This window comes from Hyla sarda, chromosome 5 (assembly GCF_029499605.1).
Source record: "Hyla sarda isolate aHylSar1 chromosome 5, aHylSar1.hap1, whole genome shotgun sequence".
Taxonomy (NCBI): domain Eukaryota; kingdom Metazoa; phylum Chordata; class Amphibia; order Anura; family Hylidae; genus Hyla; species Hyla sarda.
In genome coordinates this window covers 164771242-164795592 of record NC_079193.1, presented here as the reverse complement: position 1 = coordinate 164795592, position 24351 = coordinate 164771242, and the positions used below count along the sequence as shown (strand labels likewise).

General features: G+C 40.6%; 2 protein-coding genes across 7 annotated transcripts in view; one reads left to right on the top strand and one right to left on the bottom strand.

Annotated features, from left to right (window-relative positions):
* The window catches only part of ACAD11 (acyl-CoA dehydrogenase family member 11), an 83476-nt gene that overhangs the window by 50878 nt on the left and 8247 nt on the right, over positions 1 to 24351 (top strand). For 3 of the 4 annotated variants that reach the window (XM_056520630.1, XM_056520631.1, XM_056520633.1), the window contains 3 exons: positions 15344 to 15410; positions 17760 to 17845; positions 19986 to 20057. In XM_056520630.1, coding sequence (XP_056376605.1) covers positions 15344 to 15410; positions 17760 to 17845; positions 19986 to 20057 — 225 coding nt within the window. Of the gene's footprint in view, positions 1 to 15343; positions 15411 to 17759; positions 17846 to 19985; positions 20058 to 21540; positions 21646 to 24351 lie in introns of those variants that run through there. The other variant, XM_056520632.1, reaches the window with a different exon arrangement.
* The window catches only part of ACKR4 (atypical chemokine receptor 4), a 30753-nt gene continuing 8006 nt past the window's right edge, over positions 1605 to 24351 (bottom strand). The window contains exons 1-3 of one of the 3 annotated variants that reach the window (XM_056520638.1): positions 11085 to 11156; positions 5132 to 5280; positions 1605 to 4359 (exon numbers count right to left, since the gene is read on the bottom strand). In XM_056520638.1, coding sequence (XP_056376613.1) covers positions 3279 to 4322 — 1044 coding nt within the window. In that variant the 5' untranslated portion in view covers positions 4323 to 4359; positions 5132 to 5280; positions 11085 to 11156 and the 3' untranslated portion in view covers positions 1605 to 3278. Of the gene's footprint in view, positions 4360 to 5131; positions 5281 to 9069; positions 9090 to 11084; positions 11157 to 24351 lie in introns of those variants that run through there. The other 2 variants (XM_056520640.1, XM_056520639.1) reach the window with 2 other exon arrangements.

Below are 24351 nucleotides of genomic sequence, written 5' to 3'. Positions count from 1 at the left end.
AGCAGATGATATGGCTCCCAAAATCATATCATATATTGTGGATTTGGGGTTTTCATGAGCTGTAAGCCATAATCATCACAATTATGACCAAACACGACTTGAACTATCTTGCTTTGCATGTAATGAGTCTCTCTTATATTAGTTTCACCTTTTAAGGCCCCTTTCACAAAATTACTCAATTTTAAAGATCTGTACGAAGTTCCGTCTGAAAATCAGCTGTGAAACAGCAGTTACAAAATCCTATATGGCCGTTAGAAAATTCCATTGTAGTCTATGGGATTTTTCTATTAGCCGTTTTAACCCGTTATAGCCCGTTATTAATAACAGCCGTTATTTTGTGATGGAAGATAGTAACAGGAGAAATAGTGCATGCATTCTTTCTCCCATTACTAACTTCCGTCACAAAATAACGGCCGTTGTTAATAACGGGTTAAAACGGTTATTAGAAAAATCCCATAGACAATAATGGGATTTTCTAACTGCTGTATAGGATTTTGGAACTGCCGTTTTACAGCTGATTTTCAGACGGAACTTCGTACGGATCTTTAAAACGGAGTCATTTTCTAAAGTGAAAGAAGCCTAAGTTGCATTACTGAAATAAATGAACTTTGCACGATATTCTAATTTTTTTGAGTTTCACCTGTATCTTGGAGCTGGAAAGTATTATGGAACTATGATGAGAAGCCATAGGCTTATTTACACCTCTGTTTTCCCGATGACGGATCTGCTTTAAATAAATGCAGACAAGTTACCAGTTTGAAGTTCAGCACACTGTTTGACAAATGCAGCCGATAAAAACAGCAATATTAGCAGTATCTTTTTTTTTTTTTTTTTTTTATTGTACATGAGATATATTACACAACTAAACATTGTTACACTTTATTTAGACAGAAACAAATCATCCATATACAATGCCATCTTAATATCTACATCCTGACAGTTAAAGAGGTTATCCAGTTTAACAGTTATTTTTTACCTATATGCCTAGGCTTCCAAATAAACTAGAGAAAGCTTATCCATGCCTCCTTCGCTCCTCACCAGGCTTCAGTGTCAGGTGGTCCAGTATGCGGCTGCTGACACTCTCGTAGCTGCAGATCTATTGTCACAATTGAGGTGTTTTCAAAAAGAAGTCTTTAGGCTGTGTTTACACGTTGAATTTTTATTACATTTTTACACATTTGACAGCATTTTAGCTGTTTTGGCACAGTTTTTTTTTTTTTTTTTAAATCATCAAAAAAGTACATGGTTTTACCATATTTTGCTCAATTGCAGTACAATCTCCATTTTTGGAAAAATTACAGCAAAAACTGAAAAAACTGCAAGAATGGCAATATGTGAACACAGCCTCAGAGGAGGTGTTTAACTACTATATATCTTGATCCCATAGAGATAGCAGATGGAGCAGTCTGGGAGCTGTAGGAGGGGTTCTGGTTCTGATCTTGTAGTTTTTTTTGTAATTTCTGATACTGTTAATATACCTAGTACAGGACATAAAGGGGAAGAGCATGATGTCTCTCTTTGGTGTTATGCACCCCCCTTCTCAGGCCTTACACTGGCATTACATAGTATACCAGTTTTTTCTGGAGTAATCCTAAAAGGTAACATTTTTTATTATTTTTTTTGTGTTTATTTTTGCAATTTTAAATTATGACAATAAACAAAATAACAACACTCCAGGTAGCCACGCCAGTGGTGCCCAGATGACTAGAGCACATACAACTTGCCACAAGAAAGCATACATCAAGGAATGCTACATTAATAGCAGAAATTAGTTAACCTCATTCTGCAGCAGCATCAAATCAGTAGTGAGGCATGCTCTGCGCAACCCCTGGAGTAAAGAAGTGAAGAGTAAAGAAGAAGAAACAACAGACAAACAACCATATACTCGCCATTCAATCCCCAGAAAGATTCCCCCCTCCCCATCAGAAAGCTTAGACTAAATCTGACCGGCGAGTGTACCTGCCCAGGAGGGTCAGTCGAAGCCTCCAACACCAACCAGGACATACAGATTTTATTAAACTTCTTGGGGCACTTATGACAGGTATATAAGGTTTGATACAGCGGGACATACTTTTTAATCCGACTGATCCAGCGTGAGATAGGGGGTGTTGTAGTGTCCTTCCAAGCCATAATAATGACCTTGCGTGCACAAAAACAAAGAAAACTAAGAAGAATATGTCTATGGGAGCCCAACTCCAATCCATTAACAAGATCCAGCAAGCAATCCTCGGGAGACAGGATAAACGGAAAGTCTAAGTGGTCCGCCAAAAATTGCATCACCGCTCCCCAAGAAGGAGCCACACAAGGACAACTCTACACTGCATGCAGAAATGCCACCACATCTAGCGAACATCGAAAACACAGAGGGAGAAACTCCAATACGTTTCAGTTTAGCAGGAGTATAATAGACATGTAGAATTAAGCAGGATTGTATCAGCAGGTTTCTAGTACTAACTACCGTGGCATAATAAGTAATTTCAACCTCCTTCCACTAATCCTCAGACAAAGTAGGCACATCCTCCACCCATTTAGGATAGGCTAGGGCAAAGGGACTGGGCCCCACGTATTGGAGTAATGCGTACGCCTGCGTGAGTGGCTTGGAGAGGTCAGTGGTACCCAGGAGCAACTCCACATCAGAAAAGGCAGGAGCAACTTCCAGGGAGCCAAACTGGGCATGGCATGAACCGCATGTCTCAGCTGGAGATACCGATAAAAGGCACCTTGATGGACATTAAAACCAAAGGGAACAAGTGGTTCTCCCCAAACAAGTGAATGGCAAAATTGACTCCATGGGTGGTCCAAAACCCAACCGCCTCCAACCCCTGCAGATGAGGGAAATGTACATTCGCCCACAGGGGTGCTCTAGGAGAGACAGCAGGCTGTGGACATCACCGACCAAACCACTGCCACAGTCTTAATGGGACCTAGTAAAGACGAAGAGGGAGAATATCTGTACAACGTACTAGTAAGGGATTCATACGAACCCATGAGCGCACCAGCCAGAGCCGTACTCTCATTAAAGAGATCCAGGTCAAACCACCAGGCCACATACACCAGCTGAGAGGCAAGGAAATAGTTGTGCATATTCATAGCCGCCAAGCCGCCCTGTTGTTTTGGCGTTCAAGGGTAGAAAATCTCCCAGAAAAGCAGAAAACCCCACCCCCAAGTAACGGAATTTGTTCACCACCTGAAGACTAACAAGAAAGGTAACACATTTTTATAACATGTCAATAGATTTCTCATACTATTATACAGGTATATTAAAACTTAAAAGCTAATTAGATAGAAAAACTGTTTGTTTCCTCTACATGATTGTCAGAATACATAGAATACTCTTCAACACTCTGAGTTCTTTGTCTTCTCCAAGAGCCAACCTTTTTCACTGTTTTAGTAACATAAGATTTAAATGTAGTCCCCATGTAAGCATAAAGTAGCGGATTGAGACAACAGTGAAATAAGGCCATGCTACTTGTCACCTGCATCATTATGTCTATGGTTTTGCTGATCTGGCAGCTTGTTATCAAAGCATATACTATATCAATGGCCCTCCAGAATTTAACAGCATTGTATGGCAGCTGTGTGATAAGAAACATTCCCACCACTGCCACTAAGACCTTCAGTGACCGAGATCTTTTAATGTTTGGTGTTTTAACAAGGACTTTGGCCATAGCAGAATAGCAGTACATCATGATAGTAAATGGGATTACAAAGCAGCATACAGTTTCAAGAATCTGAATGAAAGCAGTAACCTGTTTTACAGAATCTTTAGGATATGTTGGTAGACAGGCATTCTTTCCATTGTGTTCCTTTACCTCACTGAATTGTAAATCTGGGATGCTCAGCAACAATGAAGTGATCCATACGAAGAGGCAAATTGCCCAGCATCTTCTTCTAAAGTTTTGATGGGTTGATACTCTAAACACTGCAAAGTATCTGTCCAAGCTAATGCAAGCCAGGAACTGCATACCAGAACTGAAGTTTATAGTGTACAAGGCAGAGGTCATCTTGCACATTGCTTTTCCGAACTGCCAACCAATGGAAGCATCTACGGCCCAGAATGGAAGGGTGAAGAGGAGCAGCAGATCCGCCACTGCTAGATTCAGCAGGTAGATATCAGTCTTAGTTTTAATTTTCTTATAGTATGCATAAATGGCAACCACTAAAGAATTGCCAGCTATGCCAACCACAAATGCAACAGAGTAGAAAACTGGGAGAAAAACTGAAGCAAATCTTCGGATGTCATGCTTCATGCAGACTTCATCATAACTGTCATAATCAAAGTGATCGGTGTGATTGTATTCTTCATAGGTTTCAGTTGTCATTGTTGTGGTGTTTATATGTTGACCAATATTCCTGCATCTAGTATAGAAAATATGGAATATTGTTATACTTCAGCTACAATATTTGTCCACGAAGTATATGTAGATCTGTTACAGAGTAGACATATGTCTTGTAGGGTTGGCAGCTGGATACAGTAAAGAAAGGAGGGATCCTGTAAAAGACATTTCCTATTCTTTAATAAATAGATCAACATTTGAGTCTTGTCTCTTTAAAGGGGTATTCCAGATTTATACATGTTATCCCCTATCCAAAGGATAGGGGATAAGATGTATGATCGCATAGGTCCCCACTATCTCGGTGCAGCCCCTGGCATTCTGTGCCGGGCACTGCCTCCGAGACGGGGACGTGACATCACGCCCATGCCCCCTAGTGACGTCACACCACGCCCCTCCATTTGTGTCTATGGGAAGGGGATGTGACAGGTGCACTGAGATTTCAGGGGGCCCCATCGGCGGGACCCCTGAGATCATACATCTTATCCCCTATCCTTTGGATAGAGGATAAGAGGTATAAACCGGAATACCCCTTTAGCTACTTTCCAATCTATTATTACAAAAATCAGCAGATAATAAAAACACAAAAGTATTTGTAGACTAGATTAGTGAAGCAATGCATATATATATATATATATATATATATATATATATATATTTCTGAGCTAGTGGGTGGAGATTAGCTGCTATGTCTTCTATTCACTGTTCATATGCACACAGTAAAGAGATCCTTCTTCTTTCTCTTCAGAAGCAGCAGTATGGAAAGAAGTAGAGAAAATGTATATGAAAATACTTACAAAAGAATAGTAAACTAAAACAATCCAGGTATTGCACACAAGAGTTTGGCTCTAGGTCATGCTATGGCTATTTGTGTTACGGCTGAGCTCTTCCAATGTGCCACGGGGTGTTTTTCAATATTGACTCCATCCAGAGCAGAAAAAAGATCCTGTTAAAATAAAAATGAAAAAAATCCCCCTTGAATACATAAACATATTTCAGAGGTTTTGAGAAGTTGACTGAAGCATCAGGCCGGAGCAAATCATAAATATCTGTTCTAACATTGTGATAGGCGTTCTCTGCCTAAATGTATTCTTTCAGAAATGTGATGAATATATCAATAAGAAGTAGGAAAGTGGGGTAAAGTAAGTCCCACCAAAATGTTTACACTATTTCAGCCTTCATTTCAGTGCCAGTTCAGATTTAGATTAAAAACCTGACCGATCTGAAGTTGGTTGCTACGTATGTACTGCCTGACACAATCTGATTTTATACAGGAGCTAAAGAAGACCCCATTTCACAGCAGAGTAAGTTAGGACAGGAAAAATATGGAATAAAGAAATTGGAAGAAATGAATCATATTTGAGAAACTTTTTTCAGATGGGGTTTCCAGAAAGTGGTTAGAGCCGCATGTCATTTGTGCAAATATAAGAATAAACGATATACTGTATGTATCTTTATTTGTGATGCATTGCTGCTTAAGGCAAAATGAATTTTGCAATCCCTTCTTGTAATATCTATGATGGTTCTTATCTGCTACATGCAGGATGACAACCCCTTTCTGGGAAATGTAAAACATCTGTTGCTGTGGTTCTGCTTAATTCTGTAGAACTCCCCAGGGGTTAAGAAAGTGTTATAGGAAATAAGTGTTTCCTATTCCATACTATGCATATGACCTTAGCCTTCAGCTGCTACATTCTATTTGGTGTTTGACCAGTTCTGATTTACTCATCATTTTAAAGCTGAAATTGTGTATTAGCATAAATGAAAAATGTGGCATTTACACACTCCTACAAAGCAAATGCCCAATTAAAGGGGTTGTGCGCTGCCCTGCAGTTCGGAGCTCCGCTCACAGCGTCCGGAAGTTCATTACTCCGAACGCTGTGTGCGGGCTTCCGTGTTCGCGGCCGCTGGGCGTGACGTCACGCCCCCGGCCCCTTCGTAACGTCTCGCCCGCCTCCTCGTGACATCACGCCCGCCTCCTCTACCAAAGTCTATGGGAAGGGGGCGTGACAGCGGTCGCGCCCCCTTCCCATAGACTTTTGTTGAGGGGGCGGGCGAGACGTCACGAAGGGACCGGGCGTGACGTCACGCCCGGCGGCCGCGAACATGGAAGCCCGCACACAGCGTTCGGAGTAATGAACTTCCGGACGCTGTGAGCGGAGCTCCGAACTGCAGGGCAGCACGCAACCCCTTTAAATACCTAAATTTATGTATACATGCAATATAGATCAATGGTGGCCTCACAAACTTATAAAATCCTTCACCTATCAGAACCTTGTTTTATATTGTCTGAAGAAATCTAATATCCGAACAGGACAACCATAGGGAACTCAAACTCCTCCATGGATTACATTTCTATTTACCAGCATATGCTGCATTTTTGACCAGACCAGACTATAAGATGCAAAGATTAGAAGAAAAGAAAACCTTTCAAACTAGTTTCATAAAACTCTTATATTTTATAAACAATGATGTATAGCCAAAAAATAGTGTGAAGCATGTTGCTAACATGAATTATTTCTCTGTATTGTTAGCTATCTACCTGCGCCAAGAGCTATAATACTGCTGCCTGGATGTTAGGGGGTGCTCCAAACAAGGCAGGCTATATAACCTTTATATCTTTTTTAATCATCTAAATCAAGTGAGAAATAAATCTGACTATACTTGACTAGGCAATTCAGACACTATTGACACTAAATGACCCGCTAGGAAGACCAGCGCCATCCGGGAACACAAAGCGAAGGAAAGATGCCACCATGCACCATTGGCAGAAGCTTATCTTTTAACTTCAGGAAAAGGATTTTATATGTTGAAATCCAGCATGTTTAATCCTTGTTTTACCAACAACTGACATTGATGTCAGTAAGCCCGTTATATAGCAGTGTCTTTTTCTTATTTGTAGTTTAAATATGCACAGGTATTCTGCCACAATACAGATTACCCATTGTATTTATACTATGGGGAGGCAAGAGACCCCTGTGACACACATTGCAGTGCCATATTAGTGGTAGAGTGTTTGGTCTTCTGTTTTGTAATTGGACACTGTCGATTAGGCCTCCCATACATATTAGATTAGGGATCCACCAACAAATATCTAGAGTGGACAAGGGGGAAAAGAAACTATTGCTTGCTCTCTCCTGTCTGATAGGACTCCTCTGGGCTCTATCCTGTCTGATAGGACTCCTCTTTGCTCTCTCCTGTCTGATAGGACTCCTCTGGGCTTTCTCCTGTCTGATAGGACTCCTCTTTGCTCACTCCTGTCAGATAGCACTCTTCTGTGCTCTCTCATCTGATAGCACTTCTCTGTGCTCTCTAATATCTGATAGCACTCCCCTGTGCTCTCTCATGTCTGATAGTACTCCTCTGTGCTCTCTCCTGTCTGATAGTACTCCCCTGTGCTCTCTCCTGTCTGATAGCACTCCCCTGTGCTCTCTCCTGTCTGATAGCACTCCTCTTTGCTCTCTCCTGTCTGATAGGACTCATCTGTGCTCTCTCCTGTCTGATAGCACTCCCCTGTGCTCTCTCCTGTCTGATAGGACTCCTCTGGGCTCTCTCCTGTCTGATAGTACTCCTCTGTGCTCTTTTATGTCTGATAGCACTCCCCTGTGCTCTCTCCTGTCTGATAGGACTCCTCTTTGCTCTCTCCTGTCTGATAGGACTCCTCTGGGCTCTATCCTGTCTGATAGGACTCCTCTTTGCTCTCTCCTGTCTGATAGGACTCCTCTGGGCTCTCTCCTGTCTGATAGGACTCCTCTTTGCTCTCTCCGGTCAGATAGCACTCTTCTGTGCTCTCTCCGGTCAGATAGCACTTCTCTGTGCTCTCTAATATCTGATAGCACTCCTCTGTGCTCTCTCATGTCTGATAGCACTCCTCTGTGCTCTCTCCTGTCTGATAGCACTCCTCTTTGCTCTCTCCTGTCTGATAGCACTCCTCTGTGCTCTCTCCTGTCTGATAGCACTCCTCTGTGCTCTCTCCTGTCTGATAGCACTCCTCTTTGCTCTCTCCTGTCTGATAGCACTCCTCTTTGCTCTCTCCTGTCTGATAGGACTCCTCTGGGCTCTATCCTGTCTGATAGGACTCCTCTTTGCTCTCTCCTGTCTGATTGGACTCCTCTGGGCTCTCTCCGGTCTGATAGTACTCCTCTTTGCTCTCCCCTGTCTGATAGTACTCCTCTGTGCTCTCTCATGTCTGATAGCACTCCGCTGTGCTCTCTCCTGTCCTATTGGACACAGAGGAGTGCTAGTTCATCCTCACTTACTGGACTTTGTCCATGCTTGTGCTTCAGCTCGGACAAAGCCATGATTTTATAAGCCATGATTTCTATAAAAAGGAAATAAAATTTTCTTATGAAGTATATTAGAAAGGTTAATGTTTTGCCAAGATGTACAACATATAAAAAGTTTTTATTTGACAGTGCCCATTTAAGTAACCTTTTGATTAGAGGGTTCTGACAGACAGAGCTGAAGTGTGTACCCTTAAAGTTCAGACCTTTGTCTAATCCATCTTGCAGGAATTGTAAATAGAGGAAAGAGGGAGATCCACAGCAGACACCTCCTTCAAGGTACACCATTGCAGGAAAACTCTTTTTTGATTCTAGAGTAGGCCTTATTGGCCCAGGAGGAGACCACCAATTGTTCTTCTGTCCGCAGTACAGAAAAAGCACACTGTGGTGTGTCCACGGATTGCTTAATTGCGAGTTATCACTTTATTTTATTTTATTATTAAACGTTCCACCTGTCCTGATTGTCCAGAGGGGCAATGATGTCGTTTTGTCAAGTTTATGAGATTGCTTTGTGTCTCCATAAGTAGATGTATTATGTATTAGGGCTTTTTATTCTTTCAAGCTGCACCATAGTTCTTGGCAGGAACATGCCAAGACATTTTGGGGGGCAGGAGCTGAGCTAAAAAAAATAAATATATACTTCTTATAATTCTTTATATAAATGCCCACATAATCAGACTGCCCAGGGCACTTATAGGAGGAACATCAAAAGGGCAGGTGCTCAAGCCCCCTTTCTAGTCAACCTGTGCACATCCCTGGTTCTTAGTACCTGTGTAATGCATATGATTATTTATTAACTTTTTTGTTCCATTGTTTTTCAGCATCAAAGTGATCACATAACAGCAGTTCTCAATGTCTCCTGGCATTCATTATGAAGGATAAATAATGTGATATGTAAATAATTTGGACTTTTGTAGACACCGTGACTTTTTTTTACACCTTTTTGTTTAATTTTTATTGTTTCTAGTATCAAAAGTTTTTTTTTTTTTAAAGTGACAGGTGCACTTTAACTACAGTAATGAAGGGTTACAGGAAATTAGTGTATTAAAAATCTATTATGTAATTTAGTCAACTTGTCTCAAAATGAGAAATAAGAATTCTGCTAAATCAGACTCCCCACTTATTTATTTATTTATTTATTTTATTTATATAGCGCCTACAGATTCCGCTTGACCCATCAGACGTGTCAAGAGGTGACACATGTCACTGTTTTTCTGACCTTTTATATAAATGCATATTCTGTACCTAATTTAAACGTCCCAACTATATATGAGATTTCATGATCTTGACGAAGATGGCAAATGAAGCAAGCCTTTTATGCAAGTGTAGCGTCATATCCTTCTATTCTATTCATTCTGTTCATTTGCCAAAAGTATGTCTGACATTTGTGTTTAAGGGGCACCATAGTGGGTGATATAGCTTTATTTGTCTAACTTATAGACACACTAATTTTTAAAGGACTGTCATGGTAAATTGGAAAGTTGCTGTCCCTCTGCCCCCTCTTATATGTTAAATTTTGGCAGAAAAAATACACCTTTGCAATAATATTTGGGAGTTGTCAAATATATCGCTTACCAGCTAATGTTTAATGAGCCGTAAAGCAATTTTTTTTTCTTCAAATTTAGAAGTCTATAATACATTTAAAACACATTCTTTATAGTGAATTCACTTCATATGGACCCTAACGTTCCTGTAGGTCCCCTTTTTTGGCTTTGGCTGTAGTCAATGCAGTGCTCTGTATTTATCAGAACACAATGACCTACTTGTCGGTATAAAGGGAATTAAATCCACAAATCAAGTGCAGTGAAGCTTCCTGAGATATAACAATAGTTCAGCTCCTGCAGTGAAGATGGTTACAGAGCAAATGTGGAATATGTGAATTAGAAACAGATTGTGCTCCGGCCAAGAACAACTTTAACTGGATACTTCATTTTGCTCTTTCCCTTTTCTTTTCTCATGCTGACTTTTTGCATTTTGTCCAATATATATATATTCCTATTAACCACTTTATAAATATCCATAGATCGGTACCAAAGTAGACAAAAAACAAATTTATATTCCTATTAACCACTTTATAAATATCCATAGATCGGTACCAAAGTAGACAAAAAACAAATTTATATTCCTATTAACCACTTTATAAATATCCATAGATCGGTACCAAAGTAGACAAAAAGCAAATATATATTCCTATTAACCACTTTATAAATATCCATAGATCAGTACCAAAGTAGACAAAAAACAAATAGTCAAGTTGTCCTTCTTTTCATTAACCTCACATAGCCTATATCCCACAAACGAGTAACAAAAGAACTCCTAACACTATAGGAGACATGTCGTCTGTTTATACGAGTATGATTTTTGCTAGCTTATATGTGTGTAACATTTTAAAACAAACATAGCTGATATCATTACACATGGCTCAGGGTTTACAAGGAGAGTCTATAAGAGCATCACATGCACTCACCTCTGTTCCAGAATGCCCTGGTTTTCTGTATTGTGTCGCACTGGTATAAGAATGTCTGTCAGTGAAACAAAAATGTTTACGAGCCTCTTTTGTCAAACTGCCAGCTCCCCTCCCTTTTCTGGAAAGCTAGATTAAGTTTGCCCTCCTTGCTTTCTTTTCCTGCAGTTTCAGGAAATAAATAAGAGATGGAGGTTATTTTGTGTCCGCTCTTCTCTATACTGAATAGTGCCCCTTGAACGCAAATTATAATGAAGTTTATATGCTTGTTTCTAAGCTTTTACATAGTTACTATATTACCTTTAGGCTGTATGGCAGCATTAGTCTGGGTTCCATTGAGAAACGGGTAAATTATAAGGGATACTCCAGGCTATATTTAATCTCCATACACTTACCTGTGGAGAACTGCAGTCTGAAAGTCTTCTTTTTTTATTTCAAATTTCTGCTTATTTTTTCGATTTACAGCTGGTAAATAGACGGGTGTAGCTTAGTCATTTTAGCATCAAAACAATCTGTCAGCCATAACTTTTTTTAATGTCCACAAGTCGGTTTAATGTCTTGTTTAGTAAATCATTTTGGGGTATATCTAACCTCGGGATGAATTTTACCTTTTATTTATAGAAATGTGTTATCATTTTTTATAATTGAGGAGTGCATAAAGAGTAATATCCCAATTTTATCAGATAAAAGTGTAATATTCATTTTATGTAAAGTTGCAGCAAAAGCCTTAAAAGGGTACTCCGTTGCTCAGCGTTTGGAACAAATTGTTCCGAACGCTAGAGCCGGGCCGGGAGCTTGTGACATCATAGCCCCGCCCCCTCATGATATCACGTCCCACCCCCTCAATGCAAGTCCATGGGAGGGGGCATGACAGCCGCCACGCCCCATCCCATAGACTTGCATTGAGGGGGCGGGGCAGGGTATGACTTCACGAGCTCCCGGCACCAACTCCAGCGTTCGGAACATTTTGTTCCAAACGCTAAGCAGCGGAGTACCCCTTTACATTTTTTCCATGACTTTCTAAATAAAATATTTATGTAGAACATTGTAGGGGCAAACTATGGCATTCCTAAAAAATAAAAAGACACAAGGAAACGGCTAAAGCCTGCTCAGTTTCTTTAGTTCTCATCACTTGTTAAGAAAACAAAATTGTTTTGAGAAATGTATTTTAATATATGGAGGAAGAAATTATTAATTTCTTTCTATCTCAAGTGTACGTTTTTACATGAATATTTTGCAGCAGATTTTCTGCTGTTTATTTTCCTACCGATTGACTTCAATGGGCAAAAAGAAAAAAAAATCAACTGCAGAAAATTTGCAGCAAAATGCATGTGTGAACACTCCCTTAGGATAGAGTACCAGAGCGACGGCAGAGTGAGCTCCATGCTGCGACTGGGTTGCTCTGCGCCTGACTGTCGGTGGTAAATCCGCTGCTACGAGCAGACACACAGAGCTACTGGTCGCAGCAGGGAGCTTGCTCTGCCGTCGCTTTGGGACTGCCGCTGACGCATCCGCAGCATGAAATATGCTGTGGATGTGCTGTGTGTGACCCTACCCTTAGCGTATAGTCACACTTATAGTATCCTGCACATATTAAATGTGCAGAATTTGAAGCTGCTGATTTTTATGCTGCAGATTTCAACGTAAACTAAATGACTGAACACTGCTTTAATTCTGCAGCTTCACATCCTGTGCATTAAATATGCGCAGGATTTTGTATGCGTGAATAGACCCTTAGGGTGTGTTCACATGTGCATATTTTCTGCTGCAGATCTGCACATTTGCTTCAGCAGATTTTGCTGCCCATTGCAGTCAATGGACAGCAAAATCTGCAGCAAAAATACACGTTTTCACAAGTGCATATTTTCTGCTGCAGATTTTGCTACCCATTGAAGTCCAGGTGTTTTTCTGGCAACAGTTATTGATGACCTGTCCAAAGAATAGGCCCTCAATAGCTGATCAATGGGGTCCCGACACCTAGTGCCTCCCACCGATCAGCTCAGACTGGTACAGCAACAGCGATGGAAATAATAATACAGGAGGCGAAATACAGAGGCCTTGGCTCGAACTTTGTTCATAATGGTGGCACCAGGTTGCTGCATTACTCTTATTGTGGCTCTGAGAAAGCTGCAGTTTTTAGCCTTGTGCATATAACCTAAAAATGAAATGCCCTTCCATGTCTCCATTAATATCATTTTGCTTTTCTCATTAAATATCAATTCTGGGACATATTTTCTTAAATCTCCTCTCACTTGATTGTGTCTCTACACCCTTTTCCGCTGTCCGATCAGTGATGACAGTGTCCTCTTATTGGCAAGGGGAACTTAAACTAAAGCTGAAGGCATACCCAGCTTATTGCATTATAATATCACATTTTGAGAGTCACTTTCTTGTCTTGTTTTAACAAGCATCTGAATATTTTGGCAGATGTTTTGAACATAAAAAAATCCCACTATTTTGCAACATCATTAGATCACGAGATCATTAAAAATAAACATTGTAATGTAATTGAGATCTTCTTTTGCAAATGACTTTGTATATTACTTTTTTTTTTTTTTTTTTTTTTTTTTACGGTAATATTTTACTAAATGTGAATCTTCATCCAGTAAAAAAAAAATAAAAAATTGACACAGTACAAGGCTAAAGTCAGTTACCATTTTTCAGTGGGGTAGCTTGAAAAATGTTTTTTTATGGTTTAGACTGTTGAGCTCCTTTTTAATATATTTTTAAAATATTTATCTGATTACAACCTGGTGCAGTGTTGAGCTATGTATTTACTCATATATCAATCTTGTACATTCCATTTACCAGGATTGCGTAAACTTACTACTGGATTTAAAGCGGTTATCCAGAAAAAGAAAAACACGGCTACTTTCTGTCAAAAACCTCTTCTTGTCTGTCTCCAGGTTGGGTGTGGTTCTGCAGCTCAGTTCCATTGAAGGGAATGAAGCCAAGTTGTAAAACCAACCCAACCTGGAGACAGACTTGGAACTGTTTCCGAAATAACACCTTTCATTTTATTTTTTTTGCATTGACAAGAAAGCCAATAAGGTATTCTGGTATGTGTGCACCCATAGCAAAAACTTTTTTTTTACCACCTACATCTAATATTTTTTTTTCTTTTTAATAAATTGGCCCTGAACAGAAAGGTAGCTATAGCAAGTCAAATTCTAAGCCCATTCTTTAAAGGGGTACTCCCATGGAAAACCTTTATTCATTTATTTATTTATTTTTTTAAATCAACTGGTGCCAGAAAGTTAAACAGATTTGTAGATTACTTCTATAAAAAAAAATCTTAATACTTCCTGTACTTTTTAGGGGCTATATACTACACAAAAACTGCTTTTCTTTTTTGATTTCTCTGATGTCACTACCACAGTGCTCTCTGCTGACCTCTGCTGTCCATTTTTGGAACTGTCCGGAGCAGGAGAAAATCCCCAAATTAAACAATATGCTGCTCTGGACAGTTCCTTAAATGGACAGCAGAGGTCAGCAGAGAGCACTGTGGTCGTGACATCAGAGAAATCCAAAAAGAAAAGCATTTCCTCTGTAGTATACAGCCCATAAAATGTATTGGAAGGATTAAGATTTTTTAATAGAAGTAATTTACAAATCTGTTTAACTTTCTGGCACCAGTTGATTTTAAAAAAAAAGTTTTCCATGAGAGTACCCCTTTAAATAAATTCAGTTTAGCAGAAGGGGAAACTAGGGCTATGATGGTCTATTCACACGTACAGTATTCTGCGCAGTATTTGATGCACAGGATTTTCTGCTGCAGATTTCAATGTAAACTAAATGACTGAGCACAGCTTCCAATTGGCAGTTACAAATCCTGCGCATCAAATCTGCGCAGGATCCTGTATGTGTGAATAGACCCTAAACGAACCTAAAATAACAGTTATGCTATGTTCACATGATGACATTCTGCAAACTGTGGAAGCAGGAAAGCGCCATATCATGAAATCAATGGGACTCTGCTGGTGCAAAATCTCTGTACGGAATTTCGGGCTTGTGAATACATTATGTTTTTAAAGTTGAAACTATGTATATGGAACCAGCGTAACTACCACCCACATACATTTATGATATTGGTGGGCAATCCTGCCCTGAGGACATTGTATTTTAGGAATGTAGTGTTATAATGATCAGGAAGGCAAAGTTTGTATTAATATGAATCATAAAAAAATTTTTTTAGAACACACAAACATCAAAATAACATACAGTGACTCAAATGTATTCTTTCCTTTTTATCTTTTCTGTAGGTGCGGGAAACCCAAACTGCAAAGTAGCAATTGTAATGGGTAAAACTGAAAATGTCTCCACCTCCAGGTACACATTAAGAAAAAAACTGCTATTTTATCAGATTTCTTAAAAATGTTCACACACCGAAAGAGTTCTAGAACCTATATTTAATCACTGACCAGATATGCCATAAATGTCTCACAGCTAAAATCCCAACCTGTTGGTAGAACTGGATTACTGCTTCTTATGCTGTGTCTTAAGACCCGATGCACTGCCCAATCCTTAGGCTAGATCAGTGGTTCTTAACCTGGGTTCGAACCCCAGGGGTTCGGTGAGTCAGTCCCGGGGGTTTGGCGGGGGGAGGTCGCAACAGGCATACCAAGCAATTGCTTGGGGCCCCGAGCTGGCCCGGGGCCCCAAGCAGAGCCAGTGTTTGCCCGTCCTGTAGCGAAGGGGCAATTCCCCCCATCCTTATTAACTCCCTGCGGCCCCACGTTAAATTTAAAAACACAGGGCCGCCGGGACATGCGTCCCGTGCGTGCGCCCATGGAAACGAAGGCGCCGAGGACCGGAGGATAAAGAAGGAGGAAGACGCGGGCTGGCCAGCTTGGTAAGTGACCAGCGGCACGTCATTTTCGGTGCTTCGGAGCACTGAAGTGGGCAGTACACAGGCATACAGCCTCCAGCCATACACTGTATATGGCTGGATGCTGTATGTCTGTGGGGGAACACTGCTTCATCAGTGGTCTTCAACCTGCGGACCTCCAGATGTTGCAAAACTACCACTCCCAGCATGCCCGGACAGCCGTTGGCTGTCCGGGCATGCTGGGAGTGGTAGTTTTGCAACATCTGGAGGTCCGCAGGTTGAAGACCACTGGCCTACATAATGTGGGGGAACACTGTCTGCCTAATGTGGGGGAACACTGTCTGCCTAATGTGGGGGAACACTGTCTGCCTAATGTGGGGGAACACTGTCTACCTAATGTGAGGGAACACTGTCTGCCTAATGTGGGGGAACACTGTCTGCCTAATGTGGGGGAACACTGTCTGCCTAATGTGAGGGAACATTGTCTGCCTAATGTGGGGGAATTCTGTCTGCCTAATGCGGGGAACACTGCCTGCCTAATGTGGGGGAACTCTGTCTGCCTAATGTGGGGGAACTCTGTCTTCCTAATGTGGGGGAACACTGCCTGCCTAATGTGGGGGAACACTGTCTGCCTAATGTGGGGGAACACTGTCTGCCTAATGTGGGGGGAACACTGTCTGCCTAATGTGGGGGGAACACTGTCTGCCTAATGTGGGGGGACACTGTCTGCCTAATGTGGGGGGACACTGCCTGCCTAATGTGGGGGAACTCTGTCTGCCTAATGTGGGGGGAAACTGCCTGCCTAATGTGGGGGAACTCTGTCTGCCTAATGTGAGGAGAAACACTGCCTGCGCCTAATGTGTGGGGGGAACGCTTCCTGCGCCTAATGTGTCATAATGGTTTTGTTCTTTAATGGTTTTGTTAATTTTGTGCACCTATGTATAAATATATATCTCCTATGTTTTGAATTTGAAAAAATCCAATTTTTCCAATTAAGAGGGGTTTGGTGAATGCGCATATGAAACTGGTGGGGTTCATTTCCAACAAGGTTAAGAACCACTGGGTTAGATAGTTTAGGAGATAAGCCACGGCTAAAGGTATCTGGCTTTGTACTACTTGGTGTATTGTCTCCTTTCTCCAGAAGACATGAATACTCAGCTGAGCCAAAATATAATGTTTATGGAGGGATCAAAAGAGAGAGCTGACAGCTAAATGACCACTGGGCCAGCAGCTAAAGCATGTGTGGGCATACCTATAGAATTCAGCACCATCTGGTTGTGAAGTGTGGTATGTGCCTTGGGTTCCCCACTTAGGCCCAAAAGTTGAAAACTCAATGTTTGGCTGACTATATCACTTCTGCTGCTACTTCTAAGAAACCACAGAGGACAAAAAACTAGTATTGTACCCCAACCCTCTATTGGGAAAATTGAGTAGATAATATACTTATTTAGTAAGTCAGGCTAGCTAGATAAGAAGAGCAAAGAACTCCACAACGACACTCTTTAACAAGGTGTAAAACAAAGTTTGTTTTCTCCTGTGGTATTCACAAAAATACAACTTTAGTAGACATCAGTATTCTAATACATCAGACCTGACATATACATATGGTATTTTTGGCTGAGCAGTTATAGAGCAATAATCCACTTAGCACCTCCTCCACACGCAAGCATTCTGGTGCTGACAAAAGCCCAAATACATGGCTCTCCTGGCCACTCAGTGTAGGACTATGAAAAATGATGCTATTAGTTTAGGCAAACAATTCACTACTTAGAACAGCCATTGTAGACTGTATTTATCATTTAAAATATGTTATGATGCACCATACTAAGTCACCCATTATTTTTTTAAAGAAATAAGAAGCACAGCATGATCCTTGTTCCCATGGACACGAAAGGTGTAGAGATCATAAGAGCGCTGAAAGTGTTTGGATATGAAGGTAATGGTGCACCTCATAACAGTACACACTACTTTACGTTGCTATACAGTTAAATGTTTCTGTCTACCAGCATGTGTCACTATGGAGCACATTTGGAGACAAGTAAAATAGAGCTGGTCCCAATGGCCGGACACCTTGTGATCTCCAGGCTGGCACTGCAGTGTTCTAAACATGGAAGCTTGGAGCTTCAGTGTTCGTGGTTTGACGCCACCCCCCTATTCATGTCTATTTGAGAAGGCGTGACTGCTTTGTACTAGCCGTCATGCCTCCTCCCATAGACATGAATGGAGGGGGCATGATGGCTGCAATCAGACATCTTATCCCTTATCCTTTTAAGCTACATTAAAGGGGTTATCCAGGAAAAAAAACAAAAACATTTATATATCAACTGGCTCCAGAAAGTTAAACAGATTTGTAAATGACTTCTATTAAAAAATCTTAATCCTTTCAGTACTAATGAGCTGCTGAAGTTGAGTTGTTCTTTTCTGTCTAAGTGCTCTGTGATGACACCTATCTCGAGAACTGTCCAGAGTAGAAGCAAATCCCCATAGCAAACCTCTTCTACTCTGTGCAGTTCCCGAGACAAGCGGAGATGTCAGCAGAGAGCACTGTTGATTGACAGAAAAGAACAACACTCAACTTCAGCAGCTGATAATTATTGGAAGTAATAATAGAAGTAATTTATAAATCTGTTTAACTTTCTGGAGCCAGTTGATATATATATATATATATATATATATATATATATATATAAAAAGTTTTTTCCTGGAATACCTACTTTGTAGCTAGCTAGCTCTGTGTATCCACTTGAAGTGGTGGATTTCCCACTGTAGACACAGTGCCTACTCATAGCACATGCACAGCAGGAAATTCACCCCTACTAGCAGACACAAAGCTACCCGGCGGCAGCAGGAAGCTCTCTCATGTGACTGCCGTCGGCGGATCAGCAGCGTGAAATATGCTGCAGATGGTCTCCATGTGACCCTACACTAAAGGTGGAAATACATTTTATGCCATCTCAACAGTCTCATTTAGTAGTTGACTTACACATTTAAAGGGGTATTCCAGGAATTTATTTTATTTGACTATGCTACAGGGGCTGTAAAGATAGTGTAGTTCATATAATGTCTGTGCCTGTGTGTGATGGTGGTCTCACAATTCTTGGTTATCGCCCCAATGTTTATTTTTAACAGCATACAAAATTACTCATGTCTTGGGATTTCCCAGTTTGCAGTGCGTCGAGACCTGACATCACTAGTCAGGTGATCAGAGATAGCCTGTCCTGCTTCAATTTTGCAACACTGTGTTTCAATGGGTGGGGTGGCTGATGTGTGGGAGGAAGGAAAGAAAGTGATCTCAAACTTTCAAGCATGGAACTGTTGGATGTGCAGTTTAGAGAACGAAATCCAACAGGAAATACCCAGTTCTGGCAGGTAAGTACTAAAATAACCTTATGGTGTACAACCCCTTTAAGGTTGCTGTAAATGGTGCCAACATGCAGCTGATAAAGCCTACAGGGCATTGGCAGGAAATTCAACTCCAAATGCAGATTTATTAAAGGAGTGTCTGGAGAAAAGATTTGTTCCATAACTTGGGCAGTGTAAAAAATAATAAACATGCTATGTTAACCCCATCCAGACCCCTGAAGTTGCTGTGTCAATGTTTCCACTCCTCCTCTGGTATCCACTTCCTCCATGTTCTTGGGACATCCCAATCCCACAGGAACTGGACCCACTGACTGAGACAGTGCTGTGACCACTGATTGACTGAGTGGACCAGCTTCAGAAGAAGTGGAGACCAGCAGAGGATTGTGTGCGTCAACACAGCAAGTGCAGAGGACTGGAGGAGGTGGGTATAGCGTGTTCAGTATTTTTACACCACCTCTAGCTATGTTTTTCTCACAAATGACCACTCGTGACTGCTGTATCACAGGGCAGAATTTGTGCTGATGGACCCCCTATAGATCAAGAGAGTAGAGGTCCCTTGTCCCCTACCTCAATAGCTTACCAGTTGTTGGGAATATAAATCATTGCTTCACACCATTTATCATGTACACAATGGATTTAACCAACACTGTGACTTGTTACATGACTGCTTAATCAGTCATTTTCTTTATGGTGTATAAACAATTTTTTTGCAGATACCCCTCATGGAGGACACTTTGAAGTACATTTCAGAAATGTGAGAGTTCCCGTAACTAACATGATTCTGGGTAAGTTGTTACGATAAAAAATGGAGTATTTTTGGAGAGTAGCCTATTATTTCCACAATGTTGATTGTTATGCTGGCTTAGTGCTCGCTTGAGTCATCAGGAATCCACTATATGAAGTCGGCCAACTTGTGGAGTCATTCTGGAAATCCCCTTTCATTAAAAAGAGAGGAAACTACATAGGGGCTGTTAAAACACTTGTTGCCTACTTAGACTACCATAGAGCTCAATGAAATAACAGAGAATTAGAAGTTTAGTGTATTTTCACATCAGTCATCGTCAATATGCCTTATATATATATATATATATATATATATATATATATATATATATATATCGGAATAATTTCAAAAAGGTATTCGATCATACTCTGCAACATGCCTAATGGGTTCAATAGAACAAACATCATATTCTACTATTGACTACAAATGGTTGGCGTTATGCCCGTATTTATTCTATTTGTAGAATAGAGTAGCTTAGTAGTCTATCCTTTTATGCTGTTCTATCCAAAAAATAATATGATATCAGTGTAAAGCCAACTAAACTTTGACACAGTTAGACTAGGTTTTGAGGCTGACATACATTTTGGAATTTTTGGATAGGGGATAACTTTAAATTGTGGGAATACCCCTTTAGCAGCAATAATGTCAGCCGTCACCTGAGTTTAGGAGGACCTCGTATACTCAAGTGGCAGACTGACTACTTAACCTTACTTAAGATAAACATCCATGGTGTAGCTGATTTGGCCTCAGCTTACCTGGTCTGGTACATAGATACAGAAAGGTGGAACATCACCCCAAGATTGGGAATTTTCACTAGTTCTGAGAGAGTTGGGGTGTATGTACACATCTGATTTTACTAACTATGCTACCAAATTTGCTTCATGAAAAAAAATCTCTTTAAGGGAACTGTGTCATTAAAGGCAAGGTAGATTTATCAAAAGTGTCCAAAAAAAAAAAACTGTCTTTGTTGCCAATAGCAATCAATCACGCCACAGCTTTCCTTTTTGCAAAAATTATTTTTTTTTTGAAAAACTAAAGCTTAGGCTTCTTTGACCCTGACATTTGTGTCCGTCAGTGTACTGGCCATTAGGAAGAGAACGGGAGAAAAATTTGTGCATGACACGCCTTTTTCTCCCGCAATAACGGGAGTTCTAACAGACATTAGGGGAATCCCATTCAAGTGAATGGGATCCTCTTTGCCCATTATAACTCCAGTTAGGCTCTGTTACAATAACGGACGTTAATGGCAGCCAAAGTAGGAAGAAAAAAAAGACCCATTAAAGGGGTACTCCACTGGAAGCATTTTTCTTCTAAAACAACTGGTGGCAGAAAGTTACACAGATTTGTAAATTACTTCTATTTAAAAATCTTAATCCTTCCAGTACTTATCAGCTGTTAAATGCTCCACAGGAAGTTCTTTCTTTTTGAATTTCCTTTCTGCCTCTGACCACAGTACTCTCTGCTGACACCTTTGTCCATTTTAGGAACTGTCAAGCGTAGAAGCAAATCCTCATAGCAAACCTATCCTGCTCAGGACAGTTCCTGATATGGACAGAGGTGTCAGCAGAGAGCACTGTGGTCAGACAGAAAGGAAATTCAAAAAGAAAAGAACTTCCTATGGATCATACAGCAGCTGGTAAGTACTGGAAGGATTAAGATTTTAAATGGAAGTCATTTACAAATCTGTTTTACTTTCTTGCACCAGTTGATTTAAAAAAAAAAATAGTTTTCCACCAGAGTACCCCTTTAACGTCCGTTTGTAACGGGGCAACAGTGTAGTGTGAAAGAAGCCTTAGCTGTGATTGGTTGATAGTTTTTACTTTAGACACTTTTGATAAATCTGTGGCTCCCACTACTCACAGAAAACAGTTTATTTTGCGGGGCAAAGCCACAGCCATTACAAGAGAAATGTAGTAACTTGGTGGCCAAGTCATCCCTGTAATACAGACGTACATGTATAGAAAGGAAACAGAAAAAAGAGGTGCTCTCTAAGTGTAGATGTTTCCCAAGTAATTGTCAGATATTGTAGACGAGTAGGTACGTGGTACGTGGTCTGACGAAGCAAGGGATTCCTTGCGAAACGCGTTGTCTTTGTACACTTTTTAATCAATAAACCTGCTTGGTTTTATTTCTGCTGCCCTCCGTGAATTTGGCAGCGTCCCTGCAGCGCCGGAAATCGATCCTCACCAGTGAGGGGTGCGTACCTCGCCAAACCTTGATCCCTGTAATACAGTAATATCTGAATCCGCCAGAACAATAGCCGCTACTGTTCTGGATCATGGGGGGTTGCCTATAACAACCACTCACAGAGCAGCTTTAATTTTTCAAGGACAGAATATGAAATGAAAGTTGCTATGCATAACAAAGACAGAATTACTTTTAGACAGTTTTGTAAATCTCCCAAGGGGCACACATACCACAGGTTGAGAACCTAGATCCTAGACAACCAGGCAAGTTTAAATTTTTCTTAGGCTGGGTTCACACCACGTTTTCCAAATTCGGTAACCTTATACGGTTTTCCGCAAAAAAAACGTATACGACCGTATCCGAAACCGTATGCATAGAGAATGTATTGTAAACCGTATTCCAAATGTTGTGTATGGTTGCACCCGTTTTGCCTCAGATACGGTTTTGCCGATTTTTCAACCGTAGGCAAAAACGCTGTCGACCACGTTTTTGCCTCCGGTTGGAAAACCGTATGCGAACCGTATGCGGTTCTTTTAACTTTGTTGTCTATGAGAACCGTACACAGAATTTCAGAATACGGTTGCACACGGTTTTTCTAATCCGTTTTAGGAGTTGACACATGCGCAGATTGGAATTTCAATAGAACAATAATAACTTTATTAAATTGCTGGAAAACTAATTCCAACAAAATAGCAAAACCGTTGGCAAAAACTGATGCAAACAGATAGAACCGTACGGGGAAAAAACTTATACGTTTTAATTTGGAGTCATACGGTTGCATACCGTTTTTGACATACGTTTTTTAGCGGAAAACCGTATACGGTAACCGTATTTGAAAAACGTGGTGTGAACCCAGCCTTACTAAGTCACTGTTTATATCACGTTTGTCATGCATGCCAAGAACGCTCCTGACATACAAGCTAAGGGCATTCTAACACAACTGATTTTCGGTGAGCATTCTAGCTGAAATAGGCATAAATTCATCTCCAAAACCACATCCCATGACATTTTTCGGAGTTAAAGGGGTATTCCAGGAAAAAAACTTATTTTATATATCAACTGGCTCCAGAAAGTTAAACAGATAAATTACTTCTATTAAAAAATCTTAACTTCAGAAGCTCATAAGTACTGAAAGGATTAAGGCTGTTCTTTACTGTCTAAATCCTCTCTGATGACACGTGTCTCGGGAAACGCCCAGTTTAGAAGCAAATCTCCATAGCAAACCTCTTCTAAACTGGGCGTTTCCCGAGACAGGTGTCATCTGAGAGGATTTATACAGAAAAGAACAGCCTTAATCCTTTCAGTACTTATGAGCTTCTGAAGTTAAGATTTTTTAATAGAAGTAATTTACTAATCTGTTTAACTTTCTGGAGCCAGTTGATATATATAAAAAAGTTTTTTTCCTGGAATACCCCTTTAAGATCCATTTCAGAAATACTAGGTTTGAACTCTGATTTCTTTAAATGGATAAGCAACAGATTTCCCCTAGAGATATATGGAGGGGGCGTGGCGTCCCCCGCTTCGTCGTGATGCGCCACTCCCAGGGAAAGCTGTGTCCCCTTACAGGCGATTCCAGCGGTAGGACCCCCTGCAATGTAAATCTTAAGTTAAGTTTTCCCCCATGGTACTTTCCCTTTAATGTGCGTGTTGTGTTTGCGCTATGTGGGGCGTATTGTTTGGTTATGATTAGATCATGTTATATGCCTTTCATTAAGTCTTTCCTGTAAACAGAGTCATTTCGTCCAGTTTTCCACAGTTGCTTTTGTTTGCTATTCCTTTCACTTTTCTTTAGATACCACACAGAAAAACCTTTTGTAAGCCTTTAATGAGATTTCTTTAGAACCTATGACGACATTTAGAGGAATAACAATTTGCCTAAAGTGAAAGTACAGTTGTGCACATGAACAGATTATTTTTCGATAGGATATAGAGTACCCAGATCTATATTAATGGTGCTTGAAGGGGCCAGATTTTTTAGATATTGCATGGTGGCCCAGTAGCTTCCACTGTAGCCATGCAATACTGTTGTCCTGGGTGTAGACCAGCATTTCCCAACCAGTGTGCCTCCATCTGTTGCAAAACTACAAATCCCAGCATGCCCGGACAGC